This window comes from Bufo bufo, chromosome 8 (genome assembly GCF_905171765.1).
Source record: "Bufo bufo chromosome 8, aBufBuf1.1, whole genome shotgun sequence".
NCBI lineage: Eukaryota > Metazoa > Chordata > Amphibia > Anura > Bufonidae > Bufo > Bufo bufo.
Window position 1 is genome coordinate 109,998,963 of NC_053396.1, and position 19,326 is coordinate 110,018,288.

Sequence of the window (19,326 nt, forward strand, 5' to 3'; positions counted from 1 at the left end):
ATCCCCCAGCGCTCTTGTTCTGATCGGGTTCCTGCTTTTCTCCACTTCTTGCCTGATCACCATGTCACCCTTTAGAGGAGATTACCACCAGCACAATGACCATACACTTATCACTCAGACAATGTCCGTGTTTAACTGCACTGTCCACCCTCCCTGCATCCCAACCTGTAATCATAGTATTCTGGTGAAAGGATACGACCACCTTGTCAGCGGCTGCCGGGTAAAGCTTCGCTCCAGGAGATGTTAAACCAGGGCACATGATATTCGCACCACTCAGGACAAATTTTATTGCGCCTTTATCAACTTGCTGATGTGGAAGGATAAAAGGATCTAGAAAAAGATAAAACCAAAGTTAACTGGCCCTTGCAGCTATCTGTGCACCTCATAAAACAATTTAATAATTTTTTCCACTTTTCCACTATAAAAAAAAATTTCAGCTTCCAAACTTATCCCCTGTGCAGTGGGGATACGTAGTTGTAATGGGACATCTTTAAGTTCAGAAATCTGTTGCCAAATGTCTAAATGAGAACTAGGCCTATAAAGAACAGTTCCTTCATGTATGGTAGGTAAATGTGTGTGTGTTCAGGTGTTGTACTATACAAGTCTTCTACCTCCTTAGGGTACTTTCACACTAGCATTTTTCTTTTCCGGCATAGAGTTCCGTCCTAGGGGCTCAATACCAGAAAAGAACTGATCAGTTTTATCCCCATGCATTCTGAATGGAGAGCAATCCGTTCAGGATGTATTTAGCTCAGTCGTTTTGACTGATCAGGCAAAAGATAAAAACTTAGCATGTTGCGGTTTTATCTCCGGCCAAAAAAACTGAAGACTTTTTTTTCCCACAGGAATGTATGTGCCGGATCAAAATACCGGAATGCCGGAGCGCAGACCGGTAAAAATGTAAAAAAAAAATTAAAAAAAACGGATCCGTTTGTCCGTATGACAAACGGACAGACGGATCCGTTCTTGCAATGCATTTTTAAGACGGATCAGGATCCTGATCAGTCTTAAAATGCAATCAGTTTGCATGCGTTTTGCTGGATCCGGCAGGCAGTTACGGCGACGTAACTGCTTGCCGGATCACTCTGCCGCAAGTGTGAAAGTAGCTTAACTTGGATTTCACTTAAATACATCCCATGATTATGTTAATTCTCTCATAAACCCACTTTTATTTCCTGAAATATGAGTAAAGAGTGATATGTTAAGACCATGCTGATGTAACAATCAGTGGATCTGGAAACCACTGTGTCAACCGACTGGTTGTTGTCCTTGTGGTCCGCTGATATTCACTTTTTAACCCGTAGACAGGGATCTGGACTTTGCTGCAGGGAAGCCACCAGCCCACTACCTCCTGGACTAGTCCTGGTGTGGTTGACAGCAGACCCATAGAGGTTAGAGGCACCGTTGCAAAGCATCGAGGGATCAGGCAAAACTCAAAAACAGTAACAGGCTGAGATCAGAGTTTGTGCAAGTCTGAAAAGCAGTCTAAAGGGCATGGCAGGCAGCACAGGGTCAGTACTGTGATCAGACACTGGTCAGGCAGCAGAGGGTCAGAATCCGGTAATCAGGCAGAAGTCAGTACATGGGCAGACATGCAGTTTATAGCACCTTTTCAGTATCTAGCAATCTAGTAAACCAGTGAGGGTGCCTTCACATGCTGCGGATTTTGTTGCAGAATTTTCTGTGATTAAAAAAAATCTGTTCCATTCAACTGAATGGAGCTTGCAAAAATCTATGTGCTTGCCACCTCATTCACTGATTTCAAACAGAAAATTCATCAGCGTGTGAAGGCACCCTGAGAAAAATAGCACAGCACATATAGCAGAGCTGGTTAACACATTAGAAGCAGCTGCACACAGAACCAAAGGAGGGTTAACCCTTGCAGTACTGCAGATCGAGGTGTCAGTCAAAAAGTGTATCTTCAATAGACATACAGGACACAGACACCTGGACCCACCGCTGGAGCACTGATAATATGACACAGGATGAGTGGAGAGGCGCCCATGCTCGCCTGAAATAGTGGGGGCAGCAGCGTGCACAGGCCACCGACGTAACAGCTGAGAAGCTGATGCTGACAACTTACATTTGTGAAGCAGCCTCAGTGTCGGATAGAACGGACCCTCCCTTTGTCTGAAGAAGAGCAGCTCCCCATTTACTGTTAAAATTTCAATGTGTTCATGGCTGGGGGGGAAAAAAATGGTCAAGTTGACTATGGAAATCAAATTTATGGTCACTAAAATCCATTCAAACAGTGTAAATCCAACGCCGAGACTATGGATGTAAATTCACTTTTTAGGTGCCAGCTCCTGCACTACTAGATTTTTCTATAACGCAAAGTTTACTCTCTAATATGGGAGCTGGCAGCCAGAAACTAAGTATTACCTGGCTCCCGTCATATGTAGGACGCTGCTTAGGCAACTTTCACACTAGCGTTTTTACTGGATTCGGCAGGGTTCAGCAAAACCGCTTCCGTTACAGATAATATAACCATCTGCATCCGTTGTGAATGGATCCGGTTGTATTATCTTTAGCACACCGTCATGAACTCCATTGAAAGTTAGTTAATGGGGGACGGATCCGTTTTCTATTGTGTCTGAGTTAAACGGATCCGTCCCCATTGACTTGCATTGTGGGTCATGACCGATCTGTCCTGCTCCGCATCCCAGAACATGCTGCGGTTTGCTCTCCGGTATGAGAACGGAACACATTTTGCAGAGTTATTCTGTCCACGATGGGGACGCAGCCAAACGGAACGGATTCTGGTGCATTCCATTTCGTTCAGTTGTTTTGTCCCCATTGACAATGAATGGGGACAAAACTGAAGCTTTTTCCCCTGATATTGAGATCCTATGATGGATCTCTAGCGGAAAGGGAAAGCGCAAGTGTGAAAGTAGCCTAAGGCCTCTTTCACACGAGCGCATTTGCAATCCGTATATGGGCAGGAGTTTATGTTCCGGGATCCGCTGCCAATATTAATAAATGGGGCTATTCAGATGGGCGCATAATTTCCATCAGTATTTAAAAGCTGCAGCATGTCCGAGTTTTGAGCAGATTTGTTTCCAAATATGCACATTACAGTCTATGGCTACATGACCGTGCCGTGTTTTGCGGTCTGCAAATTGCGGAACATGGATGCTGCCAACGTGAGTTCCGCAGTTTGCAGTAAAAATGCCTATCCTAGTCTGCAAAACGGACAAGAACAGCACATGTTATTTTTTTTTTGCGGGGCCATGGAACGGAGAAATTGAAGTGCATGGGTCTGCATCCGGGCCGCAAAAAAATCAGACTCGGGTGCGGACCCAAACAACAGTCATGTGAATGAGGCCTTAGGGAGTGCCCCAAAAATGCAGTGAGGAAAGGATACGCGAGTAAATCCTGAAGGTATATAATCAGGAGTCCGTGTGTAATCCACAGCCCGAATACTGATGGATTTCAATAGGCTCATGTGAACGAGGCCTTAGTAGGGTCACACACAGTTTTTTGCAGGAGATCTTGAGGCAGATTTTCCTGCAGGTTTTTCAGCCATTGCCAGAAGTGGATTTGAAAGGAATCAAATATAAAAAAGGTCCTGCTGGATCCATTTTGGGCTTTGACTGAAAAACCTGCAGGAAAATGCGCCTCAAATCCTCCTTCAAAAAACTACCCTTAAAGAGCAAAATAAAAACGATGCCATATACTCAGATTTGCTCCATTCCTCCTGTTCAGTAGGTCATCCACAGGGACATCACACTGCAAGAACGCGGGATCCATTCATTACCACCTCCCCAGCAGCCCATAGTCATGTTAACCGTCCACAGTCCCATGGGCTCTGCCACTCTAATGCGGCGTTCAGTGTCTCCATGGGCAGTCGCATCATATTCAGATATCCAAATAGAAAATCAATATACAAACATTTATTAACCTTTTCACTAACCGTTTTACGGGTTTTGTTCCCACTGCGTTTCATTTGCGGCAAAACTGATCCATGCCCATTATTCTGTGGGTCAGTACGATTACAACGATACCCCATACGAATAGGTTATGTCAAAATAGTGTAAAGATAAATGTAAACTTTGATTAAACAAATGTTTTTACATCACCATATTCTGACCCGCATAACTTTTTTATACTTATGTCTACTGAGCTGTTAAAGGGCTCATTTTTTGCAGGAAAATCAGTAGTTTTTATTGATACCATTTTGGAGTGTGCATGACTTTTTGATCACTTTTTTGGGGTAAGAGAAGCAATGAAAAAATGGGAAATTCGCTGTATTGGAAAAATATTTGTATATTTTAATAGTATGGGCATTTTCGATTTAAACTTATATTTTATTATTTTTTATATATTTAACATTTTTTTAATCTTTTGTGATGATTTTCAACCTCATTTATGAGCCTATAAATTACGTTTTTTAATTTTGTACTATCATGGATTTTTAAAATAGGGTTTGGATAGAAAATTGCTCATTTCGTATCCTGGCCTGCCATCTGGTGGCCAAAATAAGAATTGCAGCATGAACACTATCAGCCTCGTCAGCGAGGCTCAGTGTTCAGCGCAACTACCGATGCCCTAATTGGCTGTCTTTTTGCGCATTTAGATGCAGTGATCTCACTTGATCACAGCATCTAAAGCCTTTAATTACCGCAATCGGCATTATTGCCGGTCACGGTAATTAGCCGCAGGTCTCTGCTGTTTGAAACAGCAGAGACTTGCCAACCGTGACTCCCGCTGCACGTGTGAGCGGGCGCCATGTTCCCACATCGCTCCGTTAAGGTGTAATACTATAAAAAACTAATTAATAATACTGAATAAAAAATGGAAAGAAAACCTGGGCTAAAATGTCACTTGCACTCCTGATGAAGCCATCAACACCGAAATGCATGTCATGGTCTTTTGTGCCTTACCTACCATACCGCTGTGATCATTAAAAGGTAAGTACAACAGACTTGACTCTTTTTAAACTCAATTAAAAGGGTTGTCCATGGTTTTGTAAAAAGGGCTGTATCTTTTTCACACACTGGCAGTATATCGCTTAGGGGGCTGCCAAAGTGAAGGAGAGTGCGCAGTATGCTCTCCATTTTCTATGGGAGTTCCGAAAAGAGCTAAGCTAGTGTGCTCGGCTATTTACGGAACTCCCATGGAAGTGAAAGTGGGCTCACCGCACAAGTGTGGCCACCTCTCCTTTCCATAAATAGCATTGTGTGAGATGGGACAACCCCTTTAAGTGATGTTCTCTCCTCAGGATAGGCCATTATTGGCTGATCGGCGGCTCTCCAAACCCCCATCGATTAGCTGGTCTGTGTAGCTCTGTCGACAGAAGCCAGTGCTGCACAGCACCTAGTGGTGGGAGCTCGTTACTACAGCGCTGCTTTCATTGACTTTATTGGGAATAGTGCAGTAGTAGCGAGCTCCCGATGCTGCAATGTTACTGGTCCTGTGTAGCTCTGACGCCGACTTCTGTTGACAGAGCTACACAGACCAGCAGACTGGACACCGCTATTAAAAATCAGTGGAAAACTGAAAAAGAAACAGAACGGACATGGAAAAAAATACATTTGTGTGCATCAGCCCTTAGGCCTAGTTCACACGATCGTATGGCTTTTATAGTTTTTTGCGGTCCGTTTTTTTTTTTTTTTTTAAACTCGTTTTATTGCAAAGTAAATTTACAAGCATGGCACATAGAAATTACAGTGACCCTCGCAGGGGCCATACGTAAAAGCAAAAGCAGTGCACGAGGAAGCTTACATACATATTCAATCAACTGTGGACTCCAGGGCGCCAAATGCAAAATGTTAACACAGTCGGTGTTTATCGAGGGGTAGAAACGTGCGGGTGTATAATAAATGTAGGCTAGCACTGCGGGCCTCAGAAGGCCAGCCAAGCCGGCTCTCAAGCCCCCTTGCATGCCCATAGAAAGGCTATCCAGAACCGTCGGCCACCAGGTACCGACTCGAGTCATGCATGGTGAGTGAGGACTCGCACCAGGCCCCCCACACCCTATCAAACTTCTGCGGGCATCCCCTATGCTTGTAGACCATGTTTTCCATAGATACCGTAGCATTCACTAGGGAAAGCCATTGACCCCTGGAGGGTAAAATGTCCCCCATCCATCGCAGGGCGATTGCCTTTCTGGCCATAAACAGTGTTCTTTCCAGGAAGATCTTATGATAGTGTGACCAAGATTCTTCGTCTACTATACCCAGTATGCACATTTTGGGACACAGCTGCAGTGTTGGAGGCACCAGGGCCCTGAGAGTCTCCAGTACAGATACCCAATACTGCCGGATGTATGAACAGTCCCACATCAGGTGCCAAAAGTCTGCGCCCTCCACACTGCACCTGTGGCACCTGGTGCTGTCCATCCTGCCCATCTTGTGAAGCCTGGTAGGGGTTAAATAGCTGTAATGCAAAATGAAGAGCTGCGTCATCCTATTATTAATAGAGGGGGACACTCTAGTAGGTGCCAGTAAAGCCTCCTCCCATTCCTCATCGGACAAAGAGGGTATAAACCCCTTCCACTTGTCCTCTACGGCCAGCGGAGTCACCAGCATACGGCGATCTAGCAGATGGGTATAAAGGGCCGACACTATCCCCCTAGGTCCCTGAGATCTGAGTATGCCGATGGTGGGATACTTGGATATGCTTCTACCACTGCCTCTAAATTGGGTCTGAAGTGCATGTCGCAGCTGAAGGTACCTATAAAATAGGGTGCTTGGTACTGGGAACCTGTCCCGGATTTGCGAGAAAGCTAGTAGCTTACTATCCTCATATAAGTCCCCCAGCGCTAGAATGCCATACCTTCTCCACTCCCCTGCCCCCTCTAATCCCGACAGGTGAGGAAACATACAGTTATCCCATATAGGAATATCGCAAGGTAAATCTTTATAAGCATTCAGCTTGGAAGCCTGCCATGTCTGATGGGCTAGTTTGTGCAGCGGGAGGGTAGCTTTTTGTAGGCGTCCCATCCCTTCCAACACAGGCCATAAAGTCGAAACCTGCAGATATTCATGCAGATAATATTCCGCATTAGGCCTTGAGGTCTCAGTAACCCAGCTCCTCAGAAATCTCAGCTGGCTGGCAATAAAATAAAGGAAGAAATCAGGCAGGGCAGCACCGCCTTGCAACTTCGACCTCTGAAGGACCGGGAGCGAGAGCTTCCTTCTAGCCTTCCCCCAGACAAAAGCAGTGACCAAGGAGTGTATGCGTTTAAAGAAGCTCCGAGGGATCGGTGTGCAGGCGTGGGACAATACATATAAACCTTTAGGTAACAAAACCATTTTCACTAGATTCAGCCTGCCCATAACAGACAACGGGAGGGACTCCCAGGTTTTCATTTTATCTTTAAAAAGAGTTTCCAGGGGCTCAACATTCAGATCGTAGGCAAGCTGTGATACCCTAGTGATCATCACCCCAAGATATTTGAATCTATCCACTACTGGCAGGTTATGATGGCAATTCGCCCAGTCGTGGTCCCATAAAGGCATGATGGCAGATTTACCCCAGTTTATGTGTAGACGAGAATAGCGTCCAAACAGCGCAACTACCTCAATCGCCCTTGGCAGGGACACCTCCGGGCTAGACATAAATAGTATCAGGTCATCCGCGTACAGGCCTATTCTCTCCTCCCTACAGCCTATTGATACTCCTGCGTACACTGGGTCCTGTCTGATTCTGATTGCCAGGTGTTCTATCGCAATTGCAAACAATAGGGGTGAAAGCGGACAACCCTGCCTGGTACCCCTGTGCAGGGAGATCTCCTCGGAGTAAGAGCCATTGAGCTGAATACGTGCAGATGGGTTATTATAGAGTATATTAATCCATTTAGCAAACTTGGGACCGAAACCAAAGCTCCTCAGCACAGCTATCAAGAAGGGCCACTCCAGGGAGTCAAAAGCTTTGGCCGTGTCTAAAGAGGCCAAGGCCCACCTTTCTTTCCCAGCCAAGCCTATTTGCGCAACCACCTGAGTTCTCCTGATATTATCCGAGGTGGATCTTCCCGGCATAAATCCTGATTGATCAGAGTGGATCACTGAGGTTATCGCCTTATTGAGTCTGTTGGCTAATATCCTAGTCAGGATTTTATAATCCAAGTTCAGTAACGAAATTGGACGATAAGATCCACAGTCCAGCGGATCCTTGCCAGGCTTCAAAATCAAAACAATGGAGGCATCATACATAGAAACTGGCAATGATCCGCCGGAGTGCACCGCCTCATATAGCTTTACTAGTTGTGGCGCCAGTACCTCCTTGTACCTTGCATACACTTCCACCGGAATGCCATCAGGACCCGGGGCCTTCCCAGAGGGGAGATCCGAAATGGCTCTCTCCACTTCCTCCAAGGTGATATCCTCTTCCATAATACCCCTATCCAGGTCGCTAAGTCGGGGATAGGTGACCTCAGTGAGGTACGCCTCCAGGTCCTGCTCGGTATAATTTGCCGCTGACTTATATAGGTCCGCATAAAAAGTGTGTAGACAATTTAATATATCACGAACCGTCTCCACTATGCGGCCATCGGTCTCCCTAAGGCGGAGTACCGGTGGAGCCATAGTGTTAGCCCGGGCTATATGGGCCAGCAACTTCCCGGCCTGGTTACCCACCTCGAACGCCTGCTGTTTAAGGAAAAAGAGTTTCCTTTTGCTCTTCTCTTCCAAATGCATGGTATAGTGTCTGCCCATGGTCAGCCACACCCCTCTATGTTCTTCCGTGGGGGACTCAGTAAACCTCCTCTCTGCTTCCTTACAACTCGCAAGCAATTCTTCCTCCTTACGCTGCGCATCCCTCTTGACATATGAAATGGAAGACTTGAGGCAGCCTCTAAGGTACACCTTCAGGGTCTCCCAAAGTAGCAGGGGATCAGTGGAGACATCCTGGGCCTCAAAGAACACCTTTAGCTGATCAGGAACCCTGTCCGACGGGCCAAATAGAGTGAGCCAGAAAGGGTGGATGCGCATCTTACTGCCTATTCCAGGAGAGTTAGAGGGTTCCAGCTCAGCCAGAACCGGTGCATGATCGGAGGGGCCTTGCGGTCCGTACCGGATGCTTACCAAATCAGTGTAGGCTGTGGGATTGCCAAATAAGTAATCAATTCTAGAGAGGGCGCCCCGAGAGGGTGTAAAACAGGAGTATTCTCTGATATTCGGATTCCTGACCCTCCACATGTCTATCCACCCCATCTCCTGGGAAATCCTAGCCAAGGACGTATCGTCGCATCCCGTCCCCATACTATCAGGCCTGTTTCTAAATCTATCCATGTTCTCGCTCATGACCTGGTTAAAGTCCCCCATACATAGTAATCGAGCATTGGGATAGTGAGTTACAAAGCCCACAACTGACTGCAATAGGGAGACAGAGGCAGGGGGTGAGTTATACAGGTTAACTATCACATATGGGACACAATCAACATGCGCAAATAAGAAAACGTATTGACCTCCTGGATCGATCATGGAATGATGGATCTCACATCTCAAGCTTCTGTGAAACAAGAGCGCCACTCCCCTAGAGTGCGAGCTACCATAGGCATTAAATAGATGCTGGGCCCAGGGTTTTTTAAGCCTATGTCCCGTTTCCGGGGTGAGATGAGTCTCCTGGAGACCTAGAATGTGGGGACTAAAGGACCGTATCTGAGAGAACACAGCTATCCTCTTCTTTGGGTCTCCCAGTCCCCTGACATTCCACGACATAACTCTCAAGGGGGCCATAAGGGCGTAGTAACTATATCCAGGCCAGGTAACCCCTCAATCACTCCGCTCCTCAACATAGTTTGCAACTGCTTAGAACAATACATCAATCCTACTACAGGAAGGTAATAGACATTTGGCCATGCTTGATACGAGTGTGCATATGCGTGCAATAAAAGAACATATAACATCAACATGAAAGACCTGAGTGTGTCAGGTACAGGACCAACAAACATAATGGTCCTAAACTCGGGGACCTGTATGGTGTAAATGGTTGGTAGTACCACACAGGTGCTGCTCCAACCCTCATTACAACATAATCTTGAAAACTGCCACCTTTGGATTAAAGGAGCCGAGCTCAATGACACAGTGTCCCGTCTAGCGAGCATGAAGCTCCCCCTCCAGGAGGGGTGCTGACATATAATGTCCAGGACGTCATGAACTGCATGACACAACACTGAAGCTGTGATACTTGCAAAAACGTCATTAAGCTCTAATATCGCTCCTCTCACATGGGGGGGAACAGATAATACTTGCTGTGACCCTAGGAGCCCACTCATCGCAGGGGCGGGCGAGCCGCCACTCTCGAGGCCCAGTCCTCAGCCTCTTTGGGGTCGTTGAAGAAGACGGTCTTTTCACCGTCTATCACTCTAAGGCGGGCAGGGTAGGCCATAGAGTATTGCAGGTTCAGCTCCCGTAGACGGCGCTTTACCGCCACGAATGTAGCCCTTCTCTTCTGAAGATCCGTCGAGAAATCCGGGAAAAGAGAGATCCTCACGTTGTCGTGCCGGATGTCTTGTTTTTGTCTGGCTTGACTGAGGAGTAGGTCGCGGTCTCTCCAATTCAGGAGACGAGCCAAAAGTGGCCTCGGAGGAGCACCCGGTGGAGGTGGCCTGGCAGGGACATATGCTGATGTGAACGGCGCTTCAGGAAACTGCTCCTTGAACCAAGCCTCCAGGAACGCTGCCGGATCTCTTCCCTCAGCCCTCTCAGGTAGGCCCAGAATTCTCACATTATTACGGCGCGACCTGTTTTCTAGGTCGTCGCATTTCTGCTGCCATTGACCCACCGCCCTCTCCAGATCTTGCACTCTCCCCTCTATTGGTCTTGTCAGGTCTTCTAGGGCCGAGACGCGATCCTCAGTGGTTTTGACCCGGTCACGCAGCTGCTGCATATCATGGCGGAGTAAGCTGACGTCCACTCTCACCTCCTCCAGCTTCCCGGTCAGTGAAGACTGGCACGAGGAGATCGCCACTAATAGCTGGTCATAAGCTGCCTTTAGGGTGAACTCAGGTTCGGTTGGTTCGTCCGCCTCAGCTTGTTGAGCAGTCTGACCCCTTGTGACCGCCGCGCGCGACGGTGATGCGGTCGCTGCGCCATGCTGGGCCTCAGACCTGGCAAATTCCTTTAACCTCTCCGCCGCGTTCTGAGCTTTGCTAGGCCCCATCGTCGGTGTGCGGGGTCTTCTCTTGCGTCTGCACACCTTCCAGTCAGTGTCTGTGGTCGACAGTTTGTCAGGATGAAGCAGGATTTCAGAGGGTTATCGGAGCTTCTCTCAAACGCGTGCTCTCATGCCGGCAGTTGGCCACGCCCCCCTTTTGCGGTCCGTTTTTCACGGATCCGTTGTTCCATTTTTGAGTTCCGTTGTGTTTATGTCACGAGGGTATCTAGAGCCATGTCTGACTCCGTTATACCCGGGGTCAGGAAGTCGCAGCGGGTGGCTGCGCGCTCTATATCTAAAGATCACGTTGTTTCTTAGTGATTGTTTTCTGTGTTTGCCTTGCTATCCTTTTTGTCTCACTCAGGGATCCGTAGCTTCTCCTCCTCAGCTGTTTCTTGTCTGCCACTCCCAACCTCCTTATATTCTCCCCTCACACTTCTCTAGTTGCCAGTTATAGAGCTTCCTGCCTGGACATCTATACTGACCCACTGAAGTTGTGAATCCTGGTTGTCATTCCAGAGTGCTACCCTCCGGATCCCTGTTGGGCTTATTGTTGTCTCCTGTTGTCGCCCACCTGGGATTATATGTTGAGTCCGTGTTGTCTGTCCTCCCCTTGGTGTTTTCCCTTAGAGCTAGTGGTGCGGACTAGTGTTCCCACCGCCCTGTTCACTATCTAGGGCTCAGCTCAGGGAAAGCCAGGGCTTTAGGCACGTGATCGGCGTACGGGTGAGGAACCCGTCTAGGGACGTCAGGGCAGCCAGGTGCCAGCCGCAAGGTGAGTCAGGGGTCACCACCTTCCCTCTCACTTGGGCAGGGCCTTCCTCGTTCCCTCCCTCTGTGTCACGTATGTGATAGTCACGCCGACCGTGATAGTTTACGTTTCCTTTCCGTATGCCATGTACAGTATACAGTAATTACATAGAAAAAATTGGGCTGGGCATAACATTTTCAATAAATGGTTCAGCAAAAACGGAACGGATACGGAAGACATACGGATGCATTTCCGTATGTGTTCCGTTTTTTTTGCGGACCCATTGACTTGAACGGAGCCACGGAACGTGATTTGCTGCAAAACATAGGACATGTTCTATCTTTCAACGGAACGGAAAAACGGAAATACGGAAACGGAATGCATACGGAACACATTCCGTTTTTAATGCGGAACCATTGAAATGAATGGTACCGTATACGGAACACAAAAAAACGGCCCGTACACTCGCAAAAAAAAAAAAACGTTCGTGTAACTAGGCCTTAGGGTACATTCACGCGACCATATATATTTTGCGGATCCGCATTTTGCGGAGGGCATCCGTGTGACATCTGTATTGCATTTGTTTTTTTACGGATCCATTGTAACAATGACTTTCTCCACAAAAACAAGAATAGGCCATGTTCTATCTTTTTTGAGGGGCTACAGAACAGACATACGGATGCGGACAGCATAGTGTTTTGTCCACATTTTTGTGGGCCCATTGAAATGAATGGGGCCGCATACTATCTGAAAAATATGGTCGTGTGAATGGGGCCTTAGTCTACTTGGCAGTGATGATGATGGGCACATGTGATCACTATCAACTAAGTCATCCAGGGAGCTGAAAGGTAAGTACGTGCCTATTTGTTCTTTTTACTCATAATCGGTTGGAAAACCAAACTCACCATCGCACGATTTTCACGGGGTCCTTTTTTGGCATTATCTGATTAAGCCATTGGTCAATCCCAGGGAACTGGTCATTCAGCTGATTTTTTATGCCCTTTATTACCGATGTCTTTAGCTGAATGCAGTTGGATACATTTTCCTTTTCATCAAATCTGCAAGAAAAAGCAAATGTTAGCTGGGAAGTGGCACTTAGGACATTTAATGTGACACCATGCCACCTATTTGGGACACAGTTGGAGAAATATTCTGGGTAAGATTACTTTCAAATATGCATCAAGGAAATCTGGCAGAGAATAGTCTGCCGGAGTTCTCTGGATCCAGCATAGCCAGATAGTGCTGCGTGCCCGTCAGACCCCATTGACTATAATGGGATGTGGCAAGGATGCGAGCCACTCCCGCCATATTAGCTGGGACTCGGCCGGACAAAAACTGCTACATGGAACTTTTTTTGTCCGGCTGAATCCCTACCGCATATAGTCAGTGGGGTCTGGCGGGAACAAAGCACTATCCGGCTATGCCAGATCCAGAGCACTCCGGCAGGCTATTCTCTGCTGGATTTCTTTGACGCATGCGTGAAACTAGCCTTAGGATATGTTGACATCTGCACTGTAATATCCATTAGGGCTGAAACGAATACTCGATTAAATCGACAAAAAATCCTTGATGCTAATTGTTTGCATCGAGGATTGGTTTGTGTCATGTGACCACAAAGTGTGAGCGAAGCGCTTGCTATTACTCCCTGCTCCGAGGTCACCCGCCGACCTGCACCATCGTCAGGACATGGTGCACGTAAACGCGTACTATGACCTGACGCCTTGTGACGTGAGGAAGAAGAAGATAGAAGATCTCTGGAGTGTCGGCAGCACCCCTACAGGAGAGGGAAGTATTTTATTTCACTGGCGCTGCAGACTTATGGCTAGCAGGGGGAGATGGTGGCACTGTCGGGGGTAGAGCTTGAAAGCATGGGGGGAGGAGGACGATGACACAGATTTTTAGAAGATGCGCGTCACATGATCAGATTCCTGGCTGATCCAAATTTGAGACGGTAAATATATTAACATTTTTCTTCTACGGGCGAGATGTAAGTAATTAAAGGGGTATTTGCTAGGATATGCCCCCATTGTCTGATAGGTGCGGGTCCCACCTTTGGGACCCGCACCTACAAGGAGAACGGAGTCGGGCAGAGTTGTGGCTGGAGGAAAGTGTATTTCCCGGGGCCCGCCCACCACCAGGCGCAGCTCAGGTGTCTCCCATTGAAGTGAATGGGAGCGCACTGCGCATGCGCGGCCACCGCTCCTATTCATTTCTAAGGGGCCGACGGAAATAGCCAAGCCAGCGCTCGGCTATTTTCGGCGGCTCCATGGAAATGAATGGAGGGCGGCTGCGCATGGGCAGTGCTCCCTCCTCAAGTTTCTCCGCTCCGTTCTTCTTGTAGGTGCGGGTCCCAGAGGTAGGACCCGCATTTATCAGACAATGGGGGCATATCCTAGCGATATGCCCCCATTGTCTAAGATGGGATAAACCCTTTAAGGTCGGTTTGTGATGCTCATTGGATCTCAGAAAAGCCCTTTAAATGGGGCTTGCCTATTTGGGACATTGATGGCAAATCGCAAGGATACAGGTACAAGTCGAACCTTTGGATCCTGCTCCTATCTAGATAATGGGGCCCCTGAAGTGAATGTGCGACGTGCTCTCCATTCATTGCTATGGGCGTTCCGATAAAAAGCTGAGTAAGTGAGCTCGTCTTTGTGTGGAAGTCCCATAGCGAGCGGTGAATGGAGAGCAGACTGTGCAAGCGCAGCCACCTCTCCATACATTGCTATGAGCTATTACTTGAGAAGGTGTCTGCGCATGTGCAGCTACGCTGTGTTCATTTTGGGGGCCTGTTCTGGAGATAGGAATGGGTCTCACTGAGGGAACCTGCATCTATCGGACAGTGATGGCATCTCCTAGCAATAGGCCACCAATGTTCCAGATGGGAGGTCACCATGGGTCTAGCTCCAGGCACCCCCAGCACGTGGCCAGATGACCTGTCAAAGGGGTTTCCTGGGGTGGGATCCCCTCTAAACACCATGCAGAGCTGAGTGTTTGCTGCAATTGAATCCAAATTAGGAAATCTGAGCAAAATGAATCAGCAACACAAACTCTCCAAACCGTCCTGTCCAGATGTCTCTTATGAATGGAGGGTGTTTTCATTCACAGACTGCAAACACAGATCTTGAAAATGGTGCCGGTTTCAACCATATATTATGCTATGACTCCTGTCACCACAGGCATGGCCGCGGAATAAGCCTGCCTCACGCCGTACACCACCTCATACACCCTTCTAATACACTCACTTTTTAAACATGCTGATGCCTTCCAGGGACCGATGGCAAATGGGAATGTCAGGGTGAAAGGTGAATGTATCACATCCGGGGCACTGCACACAGTGGCCCTCCGACCACGCCGATAACTCACTCCTCGCAGCTACAAAGCCTGCCGGATGTGAGGTAATCAGGGCGGAAGCTGAGAAGTGCGGGCGGAAGGGAGGCTGAGGACGGAGAGCGTAGAGTCTGTTGCTATGGAGACGCCAAGCACGGCTGCGGCTGATGCATAAAAGGTGCACTGCCCCGGTGAACCAGCAGAGGGCAGTATTCAAAAGGAAAGTTATACAGCCTGCTGCAGTATCTAGTGCAGTGGTCTCTGCAGCCAGGGCCGCTGATAGAAATCATGGGGCCCCGTACAGCATACATGACGGGGCCCCCTTCAGCTCCACCCCCTGATCCCTCCTTCAGCCACACCCCTGGCCCCGCCCTTGTCCCCTCCCCAGACGCCGCCTTGAAACAACATGCAGATTTGTCTACAAGTGATATTTATTTTTCTCCAGCCAGTTATAAGTTTTATTATCCAAAATAAATACTGTTTTCAGATGAGAACAGACCTCTTTAATATCAATATGTAATAAAAAAACATTAATGAATAAATGAAGTGGTATTTTGAAAAAATTAGGAAGATTAAACAAATGATAAAGGTGGAAAAAAAACAACAAGCCAGGTCTCGTTAAAGATAGTTTACTGTAGACAACTGGGTAAACATAAGTGCGCCAACAGGCACAAAAACAACAGGAGTCAAACGACCCAAGTTCAGAGTGCAATTGAACATTCACAGTCTGCATATGTGCATATATTTATGGCTTCACCCAAAAACAATGTGAAACACTGACCAGTTTCACTAGTCCTTTCCCATTTTGACGCTGACCCCCACCTGACACAGACGCTGACCCCCACCTGACACAGACGCTGACCCCCACCTGACAGAGACGCTGACCCCCCTGACTCCTACAGTAAGCGTCCTACTTCCTGCACTACTCACACACCCCCTCCCCAAACCAATTAATGTTTTAAAAAAAAACAAAAAAAAAACCTCCACAGCCCTGACCGCTAGTCAAACGCCGTCGTACCCCCCCCCCCCCCCCCCCCTGCTTTCTACGTTTTTTTTTTTTTTTAAATCGCCGCTCAGTACCTGCCTGCTTGCTCCGTTTGTATGCGGCAGGCTTGAAAGTACTGAGTAGTGGTAGCATTTAACCACTTACCGTCACGCTAACGCCGAAAGGCGTCATTTCTGCGGCGCTCCCAGGTCACACTAACGCCAATAGGCGTCATCTCGCGTGAGCCGGGATTTCCTGTGAACGCGCGCACACAGGCGCGCGCGCTCACAGGAACGGAAGGTAAGAGAGTTGATCTCCAGCCTGCCAGCGGCGATCGTTCGCTGGCAGGCTGGAGATGTGTTTTTTTTAACCCCTAACAGGTATATTAGACGCTGTTTTGATAACAGCGTCTAATATACCTGCTACCTGGTCCTCTGGTGGTCCCCTTTGTTTGGATCGACCACCAGAGGACACAGGTAGCTCAGTAAAGTAGCACCAAGCACCACTACACTACACTACACCCCCCCCCCGTCACTTATTAACCCCTTATTAGCCCCTGATCACCCCATATAGACTCCCTGATCACCCCCCTGTCATTGATTACCCCCCTGTCATTGATCAACCCCCTGTAAAGCTCCATTCAGACGTCCGCATGATTTTTACGGATCCACTGATAGATGGATCCGATCCGCAAAACGCATCCGGACGTCTGAATGAAGCCTTACAGGGGCGTGATCAATGACTGTGGTGATCACCCCATATAGACTCCCTGATCACCCCCCTGTCATTGATTACACCCCTGTCATTGATTACCCCCCTGTAAAGCTCCATTCAGACGTCCGCATGATTTTTACGGATGCACTGATAGATGGATCCGATCCGCAAAACGCATCCGGACGTCTGAATGAAGCCTTACAGGGGCATGATCAATGACTGTGGTGATCACCCCATATAGACTCCCTGATCACCCCCCTGTAAAGCTCCATTCAGATGTCCGCATGATTTTTACGGATGCACTGATAGATGGATCCGATCCACAAAACGCATCCGGACGTCTGAATGAAGCCTTACAGGGGCATGATCAATGACTGTGGTGATCACCCCATATAGACTCCCTGATCACCCCCTTGTCATTGATTACCCCCCTGTAAAGCTCCATTCAGATGTCCGCATGATTTTTACGGATGCACTGATAGATGGATCGGATCCGCAAAACGCATCTGGACGTCTGAATGAAGCCTTACAGGGGCATGATCAATGACTGTGGTGATCACCCCCCTGTCATTGATTACCCCCCTGTAAAGCTCCATTCAGATGTCCGCATGATTTTTACGGATGCACTGATAGATGGATCGGATCCGCAAAACGCATCCGGACGTCTGAATGAAGCCTTACAGGGGCGTGATCAATGACTGTGGTGATCACCCCATATAGACTCCCTGATCACCCCCCTGTCATTGATTACCCCCCTGTCATTGATTACCCCCCTGTAAAGCTCCATTCAGACGTCCGCATGATTTTTACGGATCCACTGATAGATGGATCGGATCCGCAAAACGCATCCGGACGTCTGAATGAAGCCTTACAGGCGCGTGATCAATGACTGTGGTGATCACCCCATATAGACTCCCTGATCACCCCCCTGTCATTGATTACCCCCCTGTAAAGCTCCATTCAGACGTCCGCATGATTTTTACGGATCCGCTGATAGATGGATCGGATCCGCAAAACGCATCCGGACGTCTGAATGAAGCCTTACAGGGGCATGATCAATGACTGTGGTGATCACCCCATATAGACTCCCTGATCACCCCCCTGTCATTGATTACCCCCCTGTAAAGCTCCATTCAGATGTCCGCATGATTTTTACGGATGCACTGATAGATGGATCGGATCCGCAAAACGCATCCGGACGTCTGAATGAAGCCTTACAGGGGCGTGATCAATGACTGTGGTGATCACCCCATATAGACTCCCTGATCACCCCCCTGTCATTGATTACCCCCCTGTCATTGATTACCCCCCTGTAAAGCTCCATTCAGACGTCCGCATGATTTTTACGGATCCACTGATAGATGGATCGGATCCGCAAAACGCATACGGACGTCTGAATGAAGCCTTACAGGGGCATGATCAATGACTGTGGTGATCACCCCATATAGACTCCCTGATCACCCCCCTGTCATTGATCACCCCCCCTGTCATTGATCACCCCCCCTGTCATTGATCACCCCCCTGTCATTGATCACCCCTCTGTAAGGCTCCATTCAGACATTTTTTTGGCCCAAGTTAGCGGAATTATTTTTTTTTTTTTTCTTACAAAGTCTCATATTCCACTAACTTGTGTCAAAAAATAAAATCTCACATGAACTCACCACACCCCTCACGGAAACCAAATGCGTAAAATTTTTTAGACATTTATATTCCAGACTTCTTCTCACGCTTTAGGGCCCCTAGAATGCCAGGGCAGTATAAATACCCCACATGTGACCCCATTTCGGAAAGAAGACACCCCCAGGTATTCCGTGAGGGGCATATTGAGTCCATGAAAGATTGAAATTTTTGTCCCAAGTTAGCGGAACGGGAGACTTTGTGAGAAAAAAATTAAAAATATCAATTTCCGCTAACTTGTGCCAAAAAAATTTTTTTTCTATGAACTCGCCATGCCCCTCATTGAATACCTTGGGGTGTCTTCTTTCCAAAATGGGGTCACATGTGGGGTATTTATACTGCCCTGGCATTCTAGGGGCCCCAAAGTGTGAGAAGAAGTCTGGTATCCAAATGTCTAAAAATGCCCTCCTAAAAGGAATTTGGGCACCTTTGCGCATCTAGGCTGCAAAAAAGTGTCACACATCTGGTATCGCCGTACTCAGGAGAAGTTGGGGAATGTGTTTTGGGGTGTCATTTTACATATACCCATGCTGGGTGAGAGAAATATCTTGGTCAAATGCCAACTTTGTATAAAAAAATGGGAAAAGTTGTCTTTTGCCAAGATATTTCTCTCACCCAGCATGGGTATATGTAAAATGACACCCCAAAACACATTCCCCAACTTCTCCTGAATACGGCGATACCACATGTGTGACACTTTTTTGCAGCCTAGGTGGGCAAAGGGGCCCACATTCCAAAGAGCACCTTTAGGATTTCACAGATCATTTAC

General features: G+C 47.8%; 1 protein-coding gene across 1 annotated transcript in view; it reads right to left on the reverse strand.

Moving 5' to 3' along the window:
- Positions 1-15,244, reverse strand: part of MCTS1 (MCTS1 re-initiation and release factor) — a 44,801-nt gene extending 29,557 nt beyond the window's left edge. The window contains exons 1-4 of the mRNA XM_040405806.1: positions 15,097-15,244; positions 12,757-12,909; positions 2,084-2,181; positions 197-330 (exon numbers count right to left, since the gene is read on the reverse strand). Coding sequence (XP_040261740.1) covers positions 197-330; positions 2,084-2,181; positions 12,757-12,909; positions 15,097-15,107 — 396 coding nt within the window. The 5' untranslated portion in view covers positions 15,108-15,244. The remainder of the gene's footprint in view (positions 1-196; positions 331-2,083; positions 2,182-12,756; positions 12,910-15,096) is intronic.
- Positions 15,245-19,326: the final 4,082 nt, after the last annotated feature.